Source organism: Chrysemys picta, chromosome 1 (assembly GCF_011386835.1).
Source record: "Chrysemys picta bellii isolate R12L10 chromosome 1, ASM1138683v2, whole genome shotgun sequence".
In the NCBI taxonomy this organism is placed as follows: domain Eukaryota; kingdom Metazoa; phylum Chordata; order Testudines; family Emydidae; genus Chrysemys; species Chrysemys picta.
Window position 1 is genome coordinate 311,510,532 of NC_088791.1, and position 19,466 is coordinate 311,529,997.

Below are 19,466 nucleotides of genomic sequence, written 5' to 3' on the forward strand. Positions count from 1 at the left end.
TTAATCATAACCAATGTCACGGGCAGCGGGTGGGCCCTTCATTCAGAGAGGCTAGCACCCCAGCCCTGCCCCTTTCGCAGGAGGCCCCGCCGCCCCCCCCGCAGCCAGAGCCCTGAATCCTCCCCCTCCTCCCCTCCCAGAGAAGCCTCGGGGCGGTCGGAACCCTGAGCCCCCCGCCACCGCCGGAGGAGTCACGGGCCTGCCCCAGCCACACCAGCCGGTCAGCCCAAGCTCCTTCCTTCCCGCCACTGGAGGAGCTCCAGGTTGGCCCCAGCTGCACTGGCCTGAGCCGCGCCAGCCCCGGGCCACCCCGAGCCATGCCAGCTGCCCTGAGACCCCAGCTGTGCCAGCATGCCTCCCTTCCCTGACCCCCCAGCCTCCCAGTGGAAGAACGCTGAGCTTTTTATATGCGCCAGGCAAGTTCCAAGGAGGCGGAGGAGGCAGTATCTGCTACTCGGCTTCCCATGTTCTTCAATAATCTTCCTGCAGTCCAGAGAGATTACTGATGAACCCAGGAAGCTGAATAGCAGATACCACCTCCTCAGCTGCCCCAGAACCTGAATAGCGCATAATAGTAAGTAAAAAGTAAAAACCTGCAATCTGGCATCCCGTGGCAGCGGCTGCGAAGCCTTCCCTGGCCTATTATACCTGCTGCCTATGATAACCATTAATTAAATTGACAAGACTGTAAAATAATTATATTTAAATTTCTATTTAATTTGTTCTCAGACTGTTCTGTATGTTAAGAATACTTCAGCAAGGCAAAATTCAACACTGAAGGCAAAAGACACAGCATAAAATATCAAAAGCACAAATATTAGGAAATGTATATGAGTCCTCATCCTGCAATGCTTGCACTAGGCCCTACTTGTGTGAGTAGTCCAGCTGAGGTCACTGGGAATATTCAGGGCCGCCCGGGGGGGGGAAAGGGGGGCAAGTGGGGCAATTTGCCCCGAGCCCCACAGGGGCCCCCACGAGAATATAGTATTCTATAGTATTGCAACTTTTTTTTATGGAAAGGGCCCCCAAAATTGCTTTGCCCCAGGCCCCCTGAATCCTCTGGGCAGCCCTGGGAATATTCACGTAAGTAAGGAATTCTAGTATGTGCAAGGATGGCAGGATCATGCAAGGACTGAAAGAGCAAACCCAAGGCAAAGTAACAAGGTAATTAGGAGGGTATTTTGCCAGTACTTTTTGTTTGTTTACGTTATATTTCAGCCTTTGGGTTTATAATAGGCTATAGAGATTTCCCCTCCTTAGATAAGCATCACACATCAAAACTGGCCATATGATGAAAGCATTTCTAATCTGAAAGCAGGAATGAGAGATCACAAATAGACTAGAACTGATTCTCAGACTGGAATTTGTTTACTTCCTGTTCTAGTGGGTGGCAAAGTATCCATAAAACCCATAAGTTCTTTAGCACTCAGTATATTTTAGTCTCTGTTGCAGTAAAAGGTTTACCACTAATCTGTCTCTCCAGAAATAGTGTGGAGGATTTAACATCCAACAACTGATGAATGAATTCAGGAATGCCTACCTAAAACCAGTGCTAATAAGGGACAAGTTGTTGCTAACTATGGTTGCACTGTGATATGGCCACCTGTAAACAAATCAAATAATGAGAGACCAAGGAGAACTCCAGGTGCTACAGGAAGTTGCACTAGCAGTTGAAAATGTGTCTGTTTTCCCTCCAGAATCAGAATCAATACTGGATTCAAAAAAGAACTAGATAAGTTCATGGCGGCTATTAGTCAGGATGGGCAGAGATGGTGTCCCTAGCCTCTGTTTGCCAGAAGCTAGAAATAGGCGACAGGGATGGATCACTTGATGCTTACCTGTTCTGCGCATTCCCTCTGAAGCACCTGGCATTAGCCGCTGTGAAAGACAGGATACTGGGCTAGGTGGACCATTGGTCCATAGATAGATCCAGTATGGCTGTTCTTATGTTCTTAATAATGATCCAATGCCTCTGCATGGTTTGAGGACTGTTTTTCTACTGAAGTGTAAAATGAAGGTCCTGACCACCAAGTGTAACTGAAAATCCTACAGTACTTATCACAAGCCCAAATTCCAGAGTCTATATTCTTTTTACACTCCATGCATATCTAAATTCACTCTCTACATCTACCTAAATTCCCCTGATGTTTCAGATACACACAATGTTCTTCTTCACTTCTTCCCAAAATTGTTGAGCAGTGGTGTTGCATAGTTAAATTAAACATGCCTGCATTTCAGTGGTGGGCCTGCTCTTCCATTTGTATGAGTCTGTGTATATACACACCAAGATCCTACTCTGATAGGTGCCATTGGATGCCGCAGAGATGTAAATAAATAAGAGGAGTGTGTGTGTCTGTCTGTCTGTCTGTATGTGTGCATGCGCTTGTGTGTATGTGAGTATTTTGCATAGAATACAAGATAATGTGGGATGAAGGTTTATACGATTAAGTATGGAATGGGAACATCATTCACGAATACTGAGAGAACAAATGAGTTTTGTAGCTGCTCCCAAGAAGTTCTGATAAAACCCTTACACCACACCTCACCATCACATATCCTATATATGTCACATTTATAGAAAAACCACATTTAGTTAAATATTTTTATAGCAACTATTTTTTGTATCCCTCCAACCTGTAGTGAGGTCTCCTAGTTACCATTAGTCTAAATGTACAAGGTTCAGAGGGGAGACATAAAAAAACTCTAAATATTACCTAGAATAGATTGTCTATAAATAGCGCTGCCATGACTTTAAGTAAATTTATCTTGGAGCCTTCCGGGGCTAGACGTGAGTGCTGGGCCCCATTGGAATTCTGGAAATAACTCTGTCCAAACTATAATGCTTTTGTTGCTAATCCTGCAAGGATGTGAGATATTAGAAGGTATGAAAAACTTGTCATGGGGACAGGTGTGAATCTGGCCCATCCTGGGTCTCAGGTAGGAGACATTTTGGGAGGAAATTCCATATTTAAGTGGGAGAAGGCTGAAACGTTTCTGTGGCCAATTGATGACGTTTTTAAATGACAGTTATTTGAAGCTACTCAGAGATCTGGAATGTTCAAATGAGTCCTGAAGGATTAGGTGGCAAAGGGCAAGAAAGATGGTCAGCGGTATCGTTACCATTTATTTATTATAGGCCTGATCCAAATCCCAGTGAAGTCAATGAGATTATTTTCTGTCTGCCTATTTAATAATGTTGTCACCTACTTATTCTTTTCAAACAACCACCTACTCACTATGACATGAAGCTGATCCATCCCTTAATTATTTCTGTTTCTTCATAGGCAGGAATGGTGCTGAGATGTGGATACTTCTGGCTTGGTTTATTTCTGGTGCCCACTGCGTGCCTTGTTAAAGATGTGGCATGGAGAGCGTAAGTTTAAAGGATACAACAGTAATTATATTTGTTGTAGAAATCATTCTTCATCTATTGTTTATTCAGTTCCGTTTCTTTCAATCACACAATTACTAACACTTTATCTAAATGCTAAATTATAGTGACATTCATAAAAGAATATTTATAGAATCTAACTCAAAAGCTGTGTGAGTTCATCATCTGTAATAACACAAGCAATATAAGTGGATTAATAGCCAAGATATCCATGAAGTACTTTCCAAGGATACATGCTTCACTGTGGTCAATAAAATTCTTTCTTGTTGTGATTATTTGCATTGTATAATTCTAACAGGCCAATTGCTTCAGGCCCCAAAGGTGTCCTGTCTGCATTAAAGGGGACCAAAACTTTATTCATTTTGGCTAGGTATCCAGAAAGTGGAACGTAACAGTACGTTAATTTGTAGGCAGAGAAACAGTGGCTCTCTGTATAGATAATTATTTTGTATTTTGTCTGTCCGTTTCATTTTAAGTCTGTTAGTCTTGCAAACACCCACTGGCTTGTCAGCTACTTTGAGGCCTCTCCTTCTACAGTGAGGCTTCCTGGACATAGTTGGGACAGAGGACAATAGTCCTGGGACTTGACTGTTGGAGAAAAGTCCTAATGACTCTTTCCCTCACACAAGAAAGATCAAGTGTAGCTGAGTTGGAAGCATTGAGGAAAGTAACAGACTCAAAGAAGGTAGAGATGAAAGAGACTGATTTCATCATCTACTCCATCTCCTTGCAAAGCAGGATTGTTCTTTATTGTAGAATTACTGATGTTTTTGTCTAGTCTAGTTTTAAATGTCTCAAGCTATCAGGTTTCCACTTCTTCCCTTGGAAAATGTCATATTCCTGACTGTTAAGATCTGTTAGGCTTTTTTTCTTGATATTCAGCCTAAATTAAGTGATTCTCTTGGACTCAGAATATAGGTAGTGTTTTGTATCACTATATTAGCAGCTCCTTTCTGTTTGAAGAAGAAAAAGAATGATGATCTGAAGAAAGCATTATCATTATGTTCCTTATTAAAGGTACTGCCTTGTTTCATTATGTTCTACAGAGGAAGGCCCAGGGTTCTTCCAGGCTTGGGGCTAGAATTGCAGATCCTCACTAGAGTGGAATAGGAGGTGTCAAGGCTGGATCCCCACTTTGAACTTTAGGGTACAAATGTAGGGGCCTGCATGAAAACTTCTAAGCTCAACTACCAGCTTAGCTCTGGTTCCGCTGCCACCATTTCCCAATTCTAGATTTCCACCCTGGGAAGCACTGAGAAAAACCTTTCACCAATTCCCTGGTGAATACAGATCCAAACCCCTTGGATCTTAAAACAAGGAGAAATTAACCATCCCCCCTCCTTCCTCCCACCAACTCCTGGTGAACACAGATCCAATCCCCTTGGATCTAAAACAAGGAGAAATTAACCTTTCCCCCTCCTTCCTTTCACCAACTCCTGGTGAATCAAGATCCAAACCCCTTGGATCTTAAAACAAAGAAAAATCAATCAGGTTCTAAAAAGAAAGCTTTTAATTAAAGAAAAAGGTAAAAATCATCTCTGTAAAATCAGTATGGAAATTAACCTTACAGGGTAATCAAACTTAAAGAGCTCAGAGGACTCCCCTCTAGTCTCAGGTTCAAAGTACAGCAAACAAAGATAAACACTCTAGTAAAAGGTACATTTATAAGTTGAGAAAACAAAGGAAAACTAAGACGCCTTGCCTGGCTATTTACTTACAAGTTTGAAATAGGAGAGACTTGTTTAGAAAGATGTGGAGAACCTGGATTGATGTCTGGTCCCTCTCAGTCCCGAGAACGAACACACTCCCCAACAAAGAACACAAACAAAAGCCTTCCCCCCCCAAGATTTGAAAGTATCTTGTCCCCTTATTGGTCCTTTAGGTCAGATGCCAGCCAGGTTACCTGAGCTTCTTAACCCTTTACAGGGAAAAGGATTTTGGAGTCTCTGGCCAGGAGGGATTTTATAGTACTGTACACAGGACAGCTATTACCCTTCCCTTTATAGTTATGACACGCCCCCCAAATCACAGATAGTGTTGGATGTTCGGTTCCACACTGGCTGTGATTTCTTCCTGGAGTTCTAGGAGAAAACAGAGTTAATAAGACACATGTACCTTTAGACATACTACTGATTATATAAAAACTAACAATATGTTTCATTCCAAGAACAATTGTTAACCAGTTAACTCTGGGAAACTTTCCCGGGAGAGTGCATCAGCCACTTTGTTAGAAGCTCCCGAAATGTGTTGTATTTCAAAATCAAAATCTTGGAGAGCTAAACTCCACCGAAGAAGTTTTTTGTTATTTCCCTTGGCGGTATGAAGCCACTGTAGCGCAGCATGGTCTGTTTGTAGTTGGAAACGCCGTCCCCAAACATATGGGCGTAGCTTTTCCAGCGCGTACACAATGGCATAGCATTCCTTTTCGCTGATTGACCAATGGCTTTCCCTCTCAGACAGTTTCTTACTGAGAAACACGACAGGATGGAATTCTTGATCCGGTCCTTCCTGCATTAAAACTGCTCCCACGCCTCGCTCGGACGCATCTGTGGTTACTAGGAACTGTTTGTCAAAGTCTGGGGCCCTTAGCACAGGGTCAGACATGAGTGTTGCCTTAAGCTGGTTAAAGGCCTTTTGGCACTCATCAGTCCACTGAACTGCATTTGGCTGTTTCTTTCTGGTTAGGTCTGTCAGCGGGGCGGCGATTTGGCTGTAGTGGGGTACAAATCGCCTATAATATCCAGCCAAGCCTAAGAAGGATTGGACCTGTTTCTTAGACTTTGGAACCGGCCACTTTTGGATAGCATCCACTTTGGCCTGTAGGGGATTTATAGTTCCTTGACCCACCTGGTGCCCCAGGTAAGTCACTCTGTTTTGGCCTATTTGACACTTTTTAGCCTTAACAGTTAGTCCTGCCTGCTGGATGCGCTCGAAAACTTTTTCCAGGTGCTCCAGGTGCTCTGCCCATGAATCAGAAAAAATGGCCACATCATCGAGGTAGGCAACTGCAGATTCTCCCAATCCTGCTAGGAGACCATCTACAAGTCTTTGGAAGGTGGCGGGTGCATTTCGCAACCCAAAAGGGAGTACATTGAATTCATACACCCCTGCCTGGGTGACGAAGGCTGACCTTTCCTTAGCGGGTTCATCTAGTGGTACTTGCCAGTACCCCTTGGTTAAGTCCAAAGTAGAGATGAATTGGGCATGTCCCAATTTCTCCAATAGCTCATCTGTGGCATTGGATAGTTGTCAGGATGAGTTACAGCATTTAGCTTACGGTAGTCCACGCAAAAGCGTATTTCCCCATCTGGTTTGGGAACTAGAACCACTGGAGATGCCCATGCACTCTTAGAGGGGCGGATTATACCCATCTGTAGCATGTCCTGGATCTCCCTTTGTATAGCAGTTTTGGCATGAGGTGACTCCCGGTAGGGTGGGGTTCTAATAGGGTGAGCATTACCTGTGTCAATGGAGTGGTATGCCCATTCGGTCCATCCTGGAGTGGCTGAGAAAATTGGTGCAAAGCTTGTGCACAGCTCCTTGATCTGCTGTCGCTGCAGACGTCCAAGGGTCGTGGAGAGGTTCACCTCTTCCACGCCACCATCCTTTTTTCCTTCGTAGTAGACACCTTCAGGCCACTCCGCGTCATCTGTTTCCTGGGCTGTAAACTGGCAAACGTTTAATTCTCTGGAATAAAAGGGCTTAAGAGAATTAACATGGTATACCTTAGGCTTTATGTTGGAGGTGGGGGAGGCTATGAGATAGTTAACAGCTCCTAGGCGCTCCTGGACCGTGAATGGTCCTTCCCACGATGCTTCCATTTTATGGGCCTGGAGCGCCTTTAAGACCATGACTTGGTCTCCTACTTTGAAGGACCGTTCTCTGGAATGTTTATCATACCAGGCCTTTTGCTCTTCCTGAGCATTCTTTAGGTTTCCTTTAGCAAGGGCTAAAGAGTGTCGAAGGGTGTTTTGTAGGTTGCTTACAAAGTCTAGAATGTTAGTTCCTGGAGAAGGCGTAAACCCCTCCCATTGCTGCTTCACCAACTGTAATGGCCCCTTAACCTCACGGCCATACACAAGTTCAAATGGTGAAAACCCTAAACTGGGATGTGGTACAGCCCTGTAGGCAAAAAGCAACTGCTGCAACACGAGGTCCCAATCATTGGAGTGTTCATTTACAAATTTACGTATCATGGCCCCCAAAGTTCCATTAAACCTCTCCACCAGGCCATTGGTTTCATGGTGGTAAGGGTTGGCAACCAAGTGATTCACCCCATGAGCTTCCCACAGGTTTTCCATGGTCCCTGCCAGGAAATTAGTTCCCGAATCTGTAAGGATGTCGGAGGGCCAACCTACCCTGGCAAAAATGTCTGTTAATGCCTGGCACACACTTTTAGCCCTGGTGTTGCTTAAGGGTACTGCTTCCGGCCATCGGGTAGCAAAATCCATGAAAGTCAGTACGTACTGCTTTCCTCTGGGTGTCTTCTTTGGGAAAGGACCCAGAATATCCACAGCTACGCGCTGAAATGGGACCTCAATTATGGGTAGTGGCTGGAGAGGGGCTTTAACCTGGTCTTGGGGCTTTCCCACTCGTTGGCACACCTCACAAGACCGGACATAATTAGCAACGTCCTTGCCCATTCCCTCCCAGTGGAAGGACTTCTCCAACCGGTCCTTGGTTCTGTTCACCCCAGAATGGCCACTGGGATGATCATGGGCTAAGCTCAAGAGCTTTACCCGATACTTAATGGGAACTACCAACTGTCTTTGAGGATGCCAGTCTTCCTGGTGCCCACCAGAAAGAGTCTCCTTGTATAAAAGTCCTTGTTCTACAACAAACCGCGATCGGTTAGAAGAGCTGAGAGGCAGTGGGGTGCGCCGCGCCGCCGCCCAAGCTTTCTGAAGGCTGTCATCTGCTTCCTGCTCGGCCTGGAACTGTTCCCTTGATGCTGGAGACATCAGTTCCTCCTTGGACTGTGGACTGGGGCTTGGTCCCTCTGGAAGCGATGCAGGTGCTGGGGCTGTTTCCATTGACTGTGAACCGCTGTCCGCTGGTGCACTATGTGGTATTTCAGGCTCTGGCAGAGCCTCTTGGGTAGGGTTATCTGCTGCTTCCGCCAGGTCAGGCTCGCTGGTGCCCTCTGGCATTGGAGTTGTAGACGGGTTTGCAAGCGCTGGACTCAGGGCTCGCAATGGTTCTGGTGCTGGTTGCGTTGTCAGTTCCGGTTCTGGGACTGGCTTTGGCTGGGTCTCTGGGATTGGGTCCACAACGGCTGTTGCAGTCGTTGGCAGGGGATCCGGTTCCACCACCTTTGTCTGGGTCTCTGGTAACCCAGACGGGGCCCTGGTGGATGGCTTAGGAACAGGGATGGGGGTGAAAGCTTGCTTAGCCTTTGCTTGTTCCAGTTCATGTTTCCTTTCTTTTTCTCTCTCCTCCATCTCTTTTTCTTTCAGCTCCATAGTTCTCTTGTGAGCCTCCTCTTTGGCTTTTTTCAGCTCCATCTCTCTTTTATGGGCCTCCTTTTTGGCTTTTTCTTCTCTTGCTCTCTGCTTTGTCTTGAGTTTTGTTAATTGAAGCAGTCTCTGATGTTTTCTTTCATTTTCTTCTGCTTCTAGTTTGGCCAGTTCTATTTTTTTAGCTACTTCTTTGGTAGTCATTTTCCTGTTTTCTTGTGCTGGGTCACCTCCTCTGCAGTTGACTGAAACTGGGAAGCTCTCAGCTCTGGCTGCTGCTGAGTTAACAGAGACTTTCTAACTAGCTACTCCCGAGGATGTAAAAAGAAAAAAAAAACAATTCAGCTTGTAAAGTCCTTTTACCAGTCAAGTTTGCTAATTGAACCCTTCTCTTAACAAAGGACCTTGTTAAAAAAACTTAACACCTCTGCCTTCAGGCAAGGAGAGATAAGATATGCATCTATCTACCTCCAGCTGGGCTTTCCAAGCAGCTAGAAGGAAAAAAAAAATCTCACTGGCTTTTGGGTTTAAAATGATCCCACCGCGCTGCCACCATGTCAAGGCTGGATCCCCACTTTGAACTTTAGGGTACAAATGTAGGGGCCTGCATGAAAACTTCTAAGCTCAACTACCAGCTTAGCTCTGGTTCCGCTGCCACCATTTCCCAATTCTGGATTCCCACCCTGGGAAGCACTGAGAAAAACCTTTCACCAATTCCCTGGTGAATACAGATCCAAACCCCTTGGATCTTAAAACAAGGAGAAATTAACCATCCCCCCTCCTTCCTCCCACCAACTCCTGGTGAACACAGATCCAGTCCCCTTGGATCTAAAACAAAGAGAAATTAACCTTTCCCCCTCCTTCCTTTCACCAACTCCTGGTGAATCAAGATCCAAACCCCTTGGATCTTAAAACAAGGAAAAATCAATCAGGTTCTAAAAAGAAAGCTTTTAATTAAAGAAAAAGGTAAAAATCATCTCTGTAAAATCAGTATGGAAATTAACCTTACAGGGTAATCAAACTTAAAGAGCTCAGAGGACTCCCCTCTAGTCTCAGGTTCAAAGTACAGCAAACAAAGATAAACACTCTAGTAAAAGGTACATTTACAAGTTGAGAAAACAAAGGAAAACTAAGACGCCTTGCCTGGCTATTTACTTACAAGTTTGAAATAGGAGAGACTTGTTTAGAAAGATGTGGAGAACCTGGATTGATGTCTGGTCCCTCTCAGTCCCGAGAACGAACACACTCCCCAACAAAGAACACAAACAAAAGCCTTCCCCCCCCCCAAGATTTGAAAGTATCTTGTCCCCTTATTGGTCCTTTAGGTCAGATGCCAGCCAGGTTACCTGAGCTTCTTAACCCTTTACAGGGAAAAGGATTTTGGAGTCTCTGGCCAGGAGGGATTTTATAGTACTGTACACAGGACAGCTATTACCCTTCCCTTTATAGTTATGACAGGAGGATAGCAAGGTTAATATGTGATTTGTCACAAAGCCATAAGGTGAAAGCCTCGTAACCTGTAATCTGTACACCCCGGATCAAGCTCCTTGCCAGCTGAGGAAATCTCCTTTTTAGGAGGAAGAGTAGAAGGTACAGAAGGAATCGAGAAAATACAGTAGAGAGTAAGACAACTTCCACAACACACACACACATCTCAAATGTCAGTATAAAAGGATAAATCAGGCTACATGTATAAATACTGTAAATGTGTTTTTCTGTGGGCTCGACAGTAATGCAAAATTAAATTGTTGTACTTGCCTACCAAAAGTCAATAACAATTTTTTTAAAAATATTTCCTTTCTCTCCATTAAAGTTCATTGGAATAACTTTCATGAGCTGCATTACCATGCCTAGCGTTAATGTCAGTAATATAACATTTCCATTGGAGCCTGATATGATTTAATATGGGCATTGTACTGCAGTGTTTTTGTTGTATTCAATGAGACATCTCTGTTGAAAATGGTAGAACAAGTCCAACAATTACTGAGGCCAAAGTGTCCAACTTGAGTACCTAAAGTAAGGCATGTAAGTGGCCTGATTTCACCTCTGAAAAACTGGTCAGTTAATTAGTGTGACTAAGGCCCCAATCCTGCACAGAGTTATGCATTGCTTAATTTTACCCACTTGGAAGTCAGTGGGACTACTTTCATGATTAAAGGTACGTCTGTAACTGTTTGCAGGAACCGGTCTTGAATATGGATTTAGGTGTCTAACATTAGCCAGCTGAGTTTTGAAAATGTTTGTCTAGACAGTTAGTGCAGGTCAAACTTGTGTCCTCAAGTTGCCCTCTCTTCTTATCAGTGCTCGGGCTAAAGCATTGTAAAATCTTATAAAGGGCCAGTCATCAGAAACTATTAGTCATTAAATGTCTATTACTGACTTAGCCTGAATAATTCCTCTTTGTATATTTTTTAGTGAGATTTCAGCAACAGTGTCTTTTCACTAGTTCAGATCAGGAATGTAAATAGATTGTGAAGCTCACTAGACAAATATAGATTGATTTACTGGGTATTGTCCAACAGATTTTAAACAGGAGGCCCCTATCAATGTTAAGCAAGGAATCTGTTCTCCCAAACAAGATTTTTTTTAGACGTTGCTGTAAAATTAACACCATTAACATTTAAACTAGGATAAATGAAATGACACAGCTATCAGCACTACCATATGTAAGGAGTAAAGGTCTGTTTCCTTTTCAAGAGGCTTGCCATGCAAAACTTGAGCTATGACCAAAGCCCCTGGAAATTAGAGGGACTAGACAGATTTTTTCTGCAGCAGGGACTACATGCTGCTGTCTATAATTCAGCAGAATCCATTGTCAGACATAAAATTCCAGAAGCTCTGACTTTTCATGGTCATGGAGTTTACCCCTTTCAGTTCCTTTTGGACATGAAACATATGTCCACAGAAAGGGCATTCCTGTGACCCAAAAGACATATGCTAAATTTCAGTACGGAATGCTGCCAGAACAGAGTAAGTGCAGAGTACAGTTTACATCTGGTAGAATACTGAAAGGGACAAGAACAAGTATATTTCCAGACCCATGCAAATCTTTTTATTTCTAAACGGGGACACTATCCCATTCTAGAAATTTGTAATGTTGGCAAGTTTCAGCTAGTTTTATATTTCCTTTGTTATGTAGGCTACAGTTGTCAACATACCTCTTATCTCCCATGTTCCCTGCAGCTCTGTGCCTGAAACCTCTTTACTGAATCAAGAAAATGTGGAAAATTTTCCTTTCTTTTCAGAAAGAGGAGGAAGCTTACTATTAAGTTCTTGGCTCTAATATCACATTGTTAACTCTGGACCCAATTTTAGCTTGGGGAAATATATAGGGGTTGTTTCTTTCTTATAAAAGTCCAAATTCTTACTCCCTGGGGAATTCTTCACCAAAATATTAAAAATTCTATACCAAAATTTTAAAAACTCTGCATCCAATATTTTAAAATTCTACGTATTTTATTTATCAAAATGACACAATATAATCCTGTCAGTTTCAATTATTTTGGTAATTTATTTCAAAATACCTGTCAGCAACTATGTCTGTAACAATACAGACCAAAAAAAATTCAGGATTTTTTTTTTTGACATATAGATTCCTTACTAGGCATATTAATACAGAACTTTGAGTAATTCATTTAAACTACAATACAGAAGCATATTTCCTGTACCCCTCAGAAGCAGTAAAAAGGCTTGGCAGAGTCAAGGGTAATGGAGAAGTTGAGGGAAGGAGCCTGGGAGCAAACCTGGAGGGTTGTTGGGTGTGGGTGGGAGAAGTATGGAACAGGGAGGTTTGGGGGGGGAGGGATTATTAGGGAGTTGGGGAGCCTACCCCATGCAGACATTGGCCGACCCCATGCCTCTCCCATTCAGTCAGGCACATCTGGCCCTGTCCCTTTGTGTCCCTGCACTCCCTAGCCCCTGTCTCCTTGTGGCCCTGCAGCCCCCCTCCCATTCAGCCGCTGGTTCAATGCTGTCACCCCACTAGCTCCTGAGCCTGCACCCCAGTCTGTCCCCCCACTAGCCCTTCTGAACCCCATTCTGTGACCTCCCCAGCAGCCCTGTGTGCCCCATTCTGGCCGTCCAGTGCCTCCTCACCAGGCCCTGCTGTGAGGAACGCAGTTTCTTTGGCCAGCTGCCCTCTCTTCCGGCACCTGGTGGGCAAAATGTGTAATTGCAGCACCTCTCCAGCAGAATCTATATTCTGAAGAGAAGAAAAATCTGCGGGGGAAATTAACTCTGTGCATGCACAGTGGTGCAGAATTCCCCCAGGAGTAAACTCTTTCAATAAGAAGCACTTACTAAGTTGAGTGGTCCACTGCAGTCACTGGGACTACTTGTGTGAGTAACTGCTACTCAGCACCAGTAAGGATTGCAGAATCGGGCATTTAAGGATACATGGGAATCCTTAGATGAAATAATTTGTTGCAGTGAATTGGGACAAGAGGACAAAAGTAATTAATATTGTTCTTGAACTATGTATCACTGAGTTGTGTTGTCAGAATTTCCAGGAGTCACCCATTAATTAATAAATCTTGAAATGCATAAAAGATCTAGGCCTTCTTAAGGCCAGATTGAGCCCATCTGCTCTGCACAATGGAGCAGATGAGGGGAGAACATAAAGAGCCTCTCTGCATCCTCCTTCCTTGCAGCCCTCTGCAGCAGCAGCTGGGCACAGATCAAATCCCTGGAGCACAGAAAATGCTCCATCTATGTGCCCCTAGGGCACAAAACACCTCAGAGGGAAGAAGGTGTGGCCACGGCAGAGCTGGCATGGAGTTCAGGAAGGGAATATGGAACACCTACCACCAGGGTGCATCTGCAGATACGCCTCCAAAATTCCTCCAGCTCTTCCCCTAGGGTAGCGCGGTTCTACACCACTCTGAACATGGGGATGTGTCTAAAATGCTCAGTTAAACCCTGAATGCTTTTCTGTTCTACTCTCTTAACATTCTTGAAGAAAACCTGTTTTTCTACAGCACTTCTACTGCCTGGTAACCAATAATATGGAACAGGGGATTTCATAGTAATGAGAAATGATCCCAGCGCTAGGATATTTTGTGAAGTACAAGGCACAGCTGGGACCTGTCCCTTTCTTTTCCTGTTTCAAAGGTTAATTTCTGCCATTCTGAAAAAAGCAGTTGGGCAAAGTGCCTCTCCCTGCTCCCACTGAAGTCCATGGGAAGTTTGCCGTTGAATTCAATGGGAGCAGGGTAATGCCCTGAAGAATAAGAGTTTCATTTTGTAGCCCCTATTCTTTAGACATACATGGATGGATTATCATTAGCCTGTTTTACAAATACTAAATTCCCACCATTACTGTCTGTTTTAATGAGGTCCTTACTCCAAGAAATTATCCAATAATATGACAACAACATGGCTTTGTATCAGTACTTTCTAGATACCCAGCCAGGATGCAGTACTCGCATAGTCCATCGTTTTGTATTACTTAAAAATAACTTCGATGCTCTCAGACTTTAAGGCAACAATATTTTGTCATATGGTGAAATTTCTCAATGCATTGCTTGCTTTTACTGTACTTCACTAATTGGACTCTCTGTTGCTAAGGCCCCATTATGTTTACATTTTGGATTCAGTATTCACTCTGGGGAGAGAAAAGAAAAGCATCTCTCTAATCTCTTATGATGAATGGAAACTTGAAAAGATGAACATGGAGTCTTCGAAGAGATTGGATAGTTTGTACTTTTCCAGATTTCTCTCTATATGAAAGTAAATCTGAAGGATTTGTAAAGTTCCAAATTTATATAGACTTTAAAACTCCTCAAGTCTACAGTACTCGATATTGCCTCTTTTAAAGGCAGGAGATAAGTTCAAGGTCAATGTTTTAACATATTTAGTCAAATTAAGAGGAATGTGAAAGCAAAGTCAATTGGAAAGATTATAAGAGTTAATAGCCCAAAGCTTAAAGCAGGCTTTATCTCCTAAAAACTGTCTAAAGTTTCAGTTCTCAAAGAGGAGGATGAGTCTAATTATTAGTCTAAGTAGCCACAGTAACTTGAATCTAATTAATTTTTGTGCAGTTCTAAGTAATATAACATTCTTGAAACTATACAACTTTTTTTAAAATGTTCCTGTTACTCTATTTTCATTGCCTATCAGTATATGTCCATGCTACCATTCAAGCTTTATCCCTCTCTTGATGTGGGTGTATTTATTTCTATTTTCAAGTATACTGCTAATGTATGTTGGTAGGACTGTATTCTTTAATACTATGTGAGTCTCCTTTTCCTTACAGCCTCTCATATTCCTCCTCTCTAACCCTTCGGTCTCTAGCTGCCTTTTCTTTTATGTTCAGGTGCATGTTTAGGCCCACATTTGCAAAAGTGGCCATTCACTATGGGTGCCTCCACTTTTGAGACTTGGGGCCTGATCCTGCACCATTTATGTTACTGAGAGCTATGGCTGCTTAGTCAAACCGTGGGTGCCTAAAATTGGGTATGCAAAATTAGAGGTCAGTTTTGAAAATGCTGTCTTAAAAATAAGTAAATAAATAAACAACAGTACCTGTAGTATCAGCAAGGACTTTTTGTCCACAGTAGTGAGGGTTTTTAGCAGGAGGAATAATGAAAATCATGGAATTAATAATATGAATGTATCTTGGTTATCTTTTAATGATGTGTACATCAATCAGTACCTCCCCATAATGCAAACAGATTAAAACTATGTTTTGGATTATTGGGTGTAAATTACATCTCTCTGTCTGCCTAGGATGTCTTTGTCATCTCTGGAATTGGAACATACCATTTTAATACTGAGAGGCAAATACTTTATCTTTTCAAGTCTATACTGGTGTCTCAGGCAACTTGACTCCATTTTGTTTCAAGTGTATTTTGCTGTCATATATAAATCAATATTATCTCCTGGGATACTCTTTCTCCATTAAGTGACATAAAAGAGGAGGCTGAAACTGTCCATTGGAGAAAGATATTCCTGATTTTTTTTTTAATTACTTTGTGAGAACTAGATTCTCCCCTCACTTACACAAGCATAATTCAGGAGTGATGCCAGTGAATGATGATGTAAGTGAGACCTGAAACAAAGTCCAAGTCTCTTTACTCCAGAGACCCAAGCATGTATAAATTCTAGTTATGCCTGTGGTACAAAAATTGTTCTTTGCATGCCAAATCCAAGGAAATAGGACACAGCCAGTCCTGTTACTTTATTTCTGGAAGCTGATTGGGGAGGGAAGCATCTTTTAAGTCTAGCAAAATTGGAAATACTTATGACTGGTTCCCCCCGGGGTGCCACCTGAAACTGAGGTACCACTGAGCCCTCTGACCCCCCAGCGTGGGCTCCCTTTCACATTGTACTGCTGTGATAAGCTGCAAAGCCCTCCAGCCTCACTTTCACCAGCATTCACACAGGTATGGACACACCCAGCTGCAGTTACACGCAGCCTCTCTAACCACCAGCTTCCCAGCCTAGACCCCAGAGCAGTACCATCCTGTCCTGGTCAAATGTAGCCAGTATATGGGTTTAATACCCGGTCTGCCTCTCCCTCAATGTGAAGAGGACAATGCACACTTGTGGTAACCAAGCAGAGATTTCCCCAAGCACACCTGTCAAAGCTCACTGGTTTGGATTAAAACATAAAATACGTTTATTAATTACAAAAGAGAGATTTTAAGTGATTATAAGGGATAGCAAACAGATCAAAGCAGATTACCTAGCAAATAAACAAAAAACGCAGACTAAGCTTAATATACTAAATAGATTGGATATGAATTAGCAGATTCTCAGCATAACTGATGGTACAGGCAGATTTATAGATTCTTAAGGCACAAGCTGCACAAGCTTGGGTTTCTCAGATCTTCATACACAGGCTAGAAATCCCTTTAGCCTGGGTCCAGCACTTCTCCCAGTTCAGTCTTTGTTCCTCAGATGTTTCAGGAGTCCTCTAGTGTGGGGAGTGAAGCACCACAGATGATGTCACTCCCTGCCTTATATAGCTTTAGCATATGGCGGAAACCTTTTATTTCAAAACTTGGTTCCCAGAGCAGTTTTGGAAAAATACTGATATCCCAAGATGGAGTCTAGAATCATGTGGCCTGGTCACATGTCCTTGTAGAGTCATAGCAGCCATTACTTACAAGCTGTTTGGAGTGTTCCAGGAAGGCTCACCAGGTGGTTGATAAACTTCTCCTAAGGCCTATTGTTTTCCCTAATGGCTCATTGCCCTGAATAGGCCCTTCCCAACCAGCTATCTAGACAGAAAGCATCTTGTCTAGTGGGTGTCACCCAGGTATAACTACATTTGAAATACAGATACATAGTCAATATTCATAACTTCAGATGCAAAAATGATACATGCATACAAATAGGATAATCATATTCAGCAAATCATAACTTTTCCAATGACATCTCACATGACTTATCTTGCGTAAAACACATCATAATTATGCTATAATCATATCACTATGAAGAATACGGGGTGCAGCGTCACAATACTCATAAATGAAAATTAGAAGGTTTGAATGGCAATGATTATCTGAGACTGTAATCAGGTTTTCAGTGCACCGCAATGTGTGGCTCAAAGGACAAAATGGAATCATGCTTTACTTCAATGAATATTCAGTGAAACCCTGCTCTTTTGTTTGGATGACCGGGTCTTGAGCAGTCCCATGGCAGTGGTGTCAAGTCTCCGGAGTCCAGCAGCTCTGCACAGTTTTACACAGACAGAGTGTTCTGTTAAAGAAGATGAACTATACTGAGTTTTTCATGTAACATTACCCAGATATTATGAATCTGGACTAATTGCCATGCTTGTACACTCTTGCATTGCCCTATTTCCCAAATCTTCCCAAATCAAAGGCTCTGTGCCTTTTTTGTCTGAGAAGGAAATTTGGTCTTTTACAGCCATGTGAACGTTTATGTGTTTTTTGTTTTTGTTTTTTTGTCTTTTCCTTGTGATACAGGGCCAAGCATACCTACCATAAAACTTTGCTGGAGCAGGTTCAGGAGCTGGAAACTAAATCCAAAGAACTGGGAAAAGCTATGCTTCGTGATAGTAATGGAAAGAGGTGGGGCAATTCCATCCTAATTTAAAGAACAGATATTTCTCCTCCTTCACCCCCACCCCCAAGTTTTTTTTTTTCATTCATACCTAATTCTAGGTGGGATCCTAAGTATCCTCCTCAATTTTATCCACACATTTCTTTTTTTAAATCCATCTTTTCCACTTCATTTCTCCTGTATTATTGCTGCATAAAGCCAAATTTGAGACTCCAACTCAAATCTCCTTCATAATGGCATGTACCACTACCACTTGGTCACCAGAGCAGATTAAACTAAGTTTGTTTATATTGGATGGTACCAGGGGTTTTGATCAAATGTTTGGATAAGAAAAAAAGTTGGCTATGACTTCGGACATGAACAATTTTAGGCCAGCATTAAAAGGAGGAATGGAAAACAGAAAATAAGGTCTGCACTGGTACCTGGCCCAGTTTGTCTGACCTCGCAGCTTTTGTGCTCTCACTTTTCATCTGTAATTTACAGGGCTGTGAGTACAGACTTCTCAGCATGGTCATTTGCGCTTCTCCCTTCTAGCCACGCCATATGGACAGAACGTATTGCTGTTATTAAATGCTTCATTGTAAGGGAGCGTATATATTGTGTGGGAACTTTTGTCTGGTTTGAAAGAAGCTAAAGAAAATCATAGTGAGGCTTTTCCTTCAGACAGTTTCATTTACGTCTTTAGAAAGTGGCTCTGCCTCAGCAAATCGGAAAGCTCTCTGAGTTCAAAAAGGGTTTATAACTAATTCTTGTGTTCCTTAAACAATATGGCACCACATGATCTGCTAAGAAACTACATGATCATTAAACTGGATTTTAGCAAACCTTATAAACTAGCAAACTGAGTGGAATGGGGGTTTTAAAAAGATTTCATTCTTTCAGGGCAAGGTCATCCTTTGAGTCTTTGATGTCTATTCTAAGGTAAACTAATTGCCGTATTGTAGCTGCTGCTGAGGCAAGCTGGATAATAAATGTTCAGCTTAATTTCTCTACAGATAGTGCCTACCAAGTCACAAGTTGCCAAGAAGTGAATTTGCCACCATGACTAATACACTGAAAAGCTTTAGAGATTCCCTAGTATGAATTTTAATATGTTTGTATAATATGCCCTTAGTGCCCAGATCTCAGTCTCAGGGATCAAGATCGAAGGAAAAATAGTACAAAACAAAAAGAAAAGAAAAAAATATGTAGAGGTCATTTTAATTAACAGTGAGTCACTTTCTGTCTTACTGCTTTTGAGTACTACAAATATATGGTTTTATTTATAAATCGCAGCCACATGCAAAGGTGCTAGGGTGAACCTAGAATCATTTAAAATGAATAAGCAACTTCAGTGAGCAAAGTCAACAAAAGTAAAAGGCTCAAACCAAAATTTTGAAACTTGAGGACCTAAAATTAGATGCTTAAATAAGAATGGCCTAAATTTTAGTGGTGCTGAGCAACCACCTTGGGTTCAGTGGGAGCTGAAGGTGCTCAGCGCTGTTCAGAATCAGGCAAAAACTTGTTTAAAGATATATGCTTTGCACCATGAACTAATAGTCAACAATCTCAAATCCTGTTGGACCAATGGAAATGAATTGGGTCCAAAG

At 42.6% G+C, this 19,466-nt stretch overlaps 1 protein-coding gene across 6 annotated transcripts in view; it reads left to right on the forward strand.

The window, feature by feature from the left end:
- Positions 1–19,466, forward strand: part of ATP8A2 (ATPase phospholipid transporting 8A2) — a 631,188-nt gene that overhangs the window by 579,858 nt on the left and 31,864 nt on the right. For 4 of the 6 annotated variants that reach the window (XM_005286691.4, XM_005286690.4, XM_005286692.5 and 1 more), the window contains 2 exons: positions 3,285–3,373; positions 17,781–17,885. In XM_005286691.4, coding sequence (XP_005286748.2) covers positions 3,285–3,373; positions 17,781–17,885 — 194 coding nt within the window. The remainder of the gene's footprint in view (positions 1–3,284; positions 3,374–17,780; positions 17,886–19,466) is intronic. The other 2 variants (XM_065581436.1, XM_042842871.2) reach the window with 1 other exon arrangement.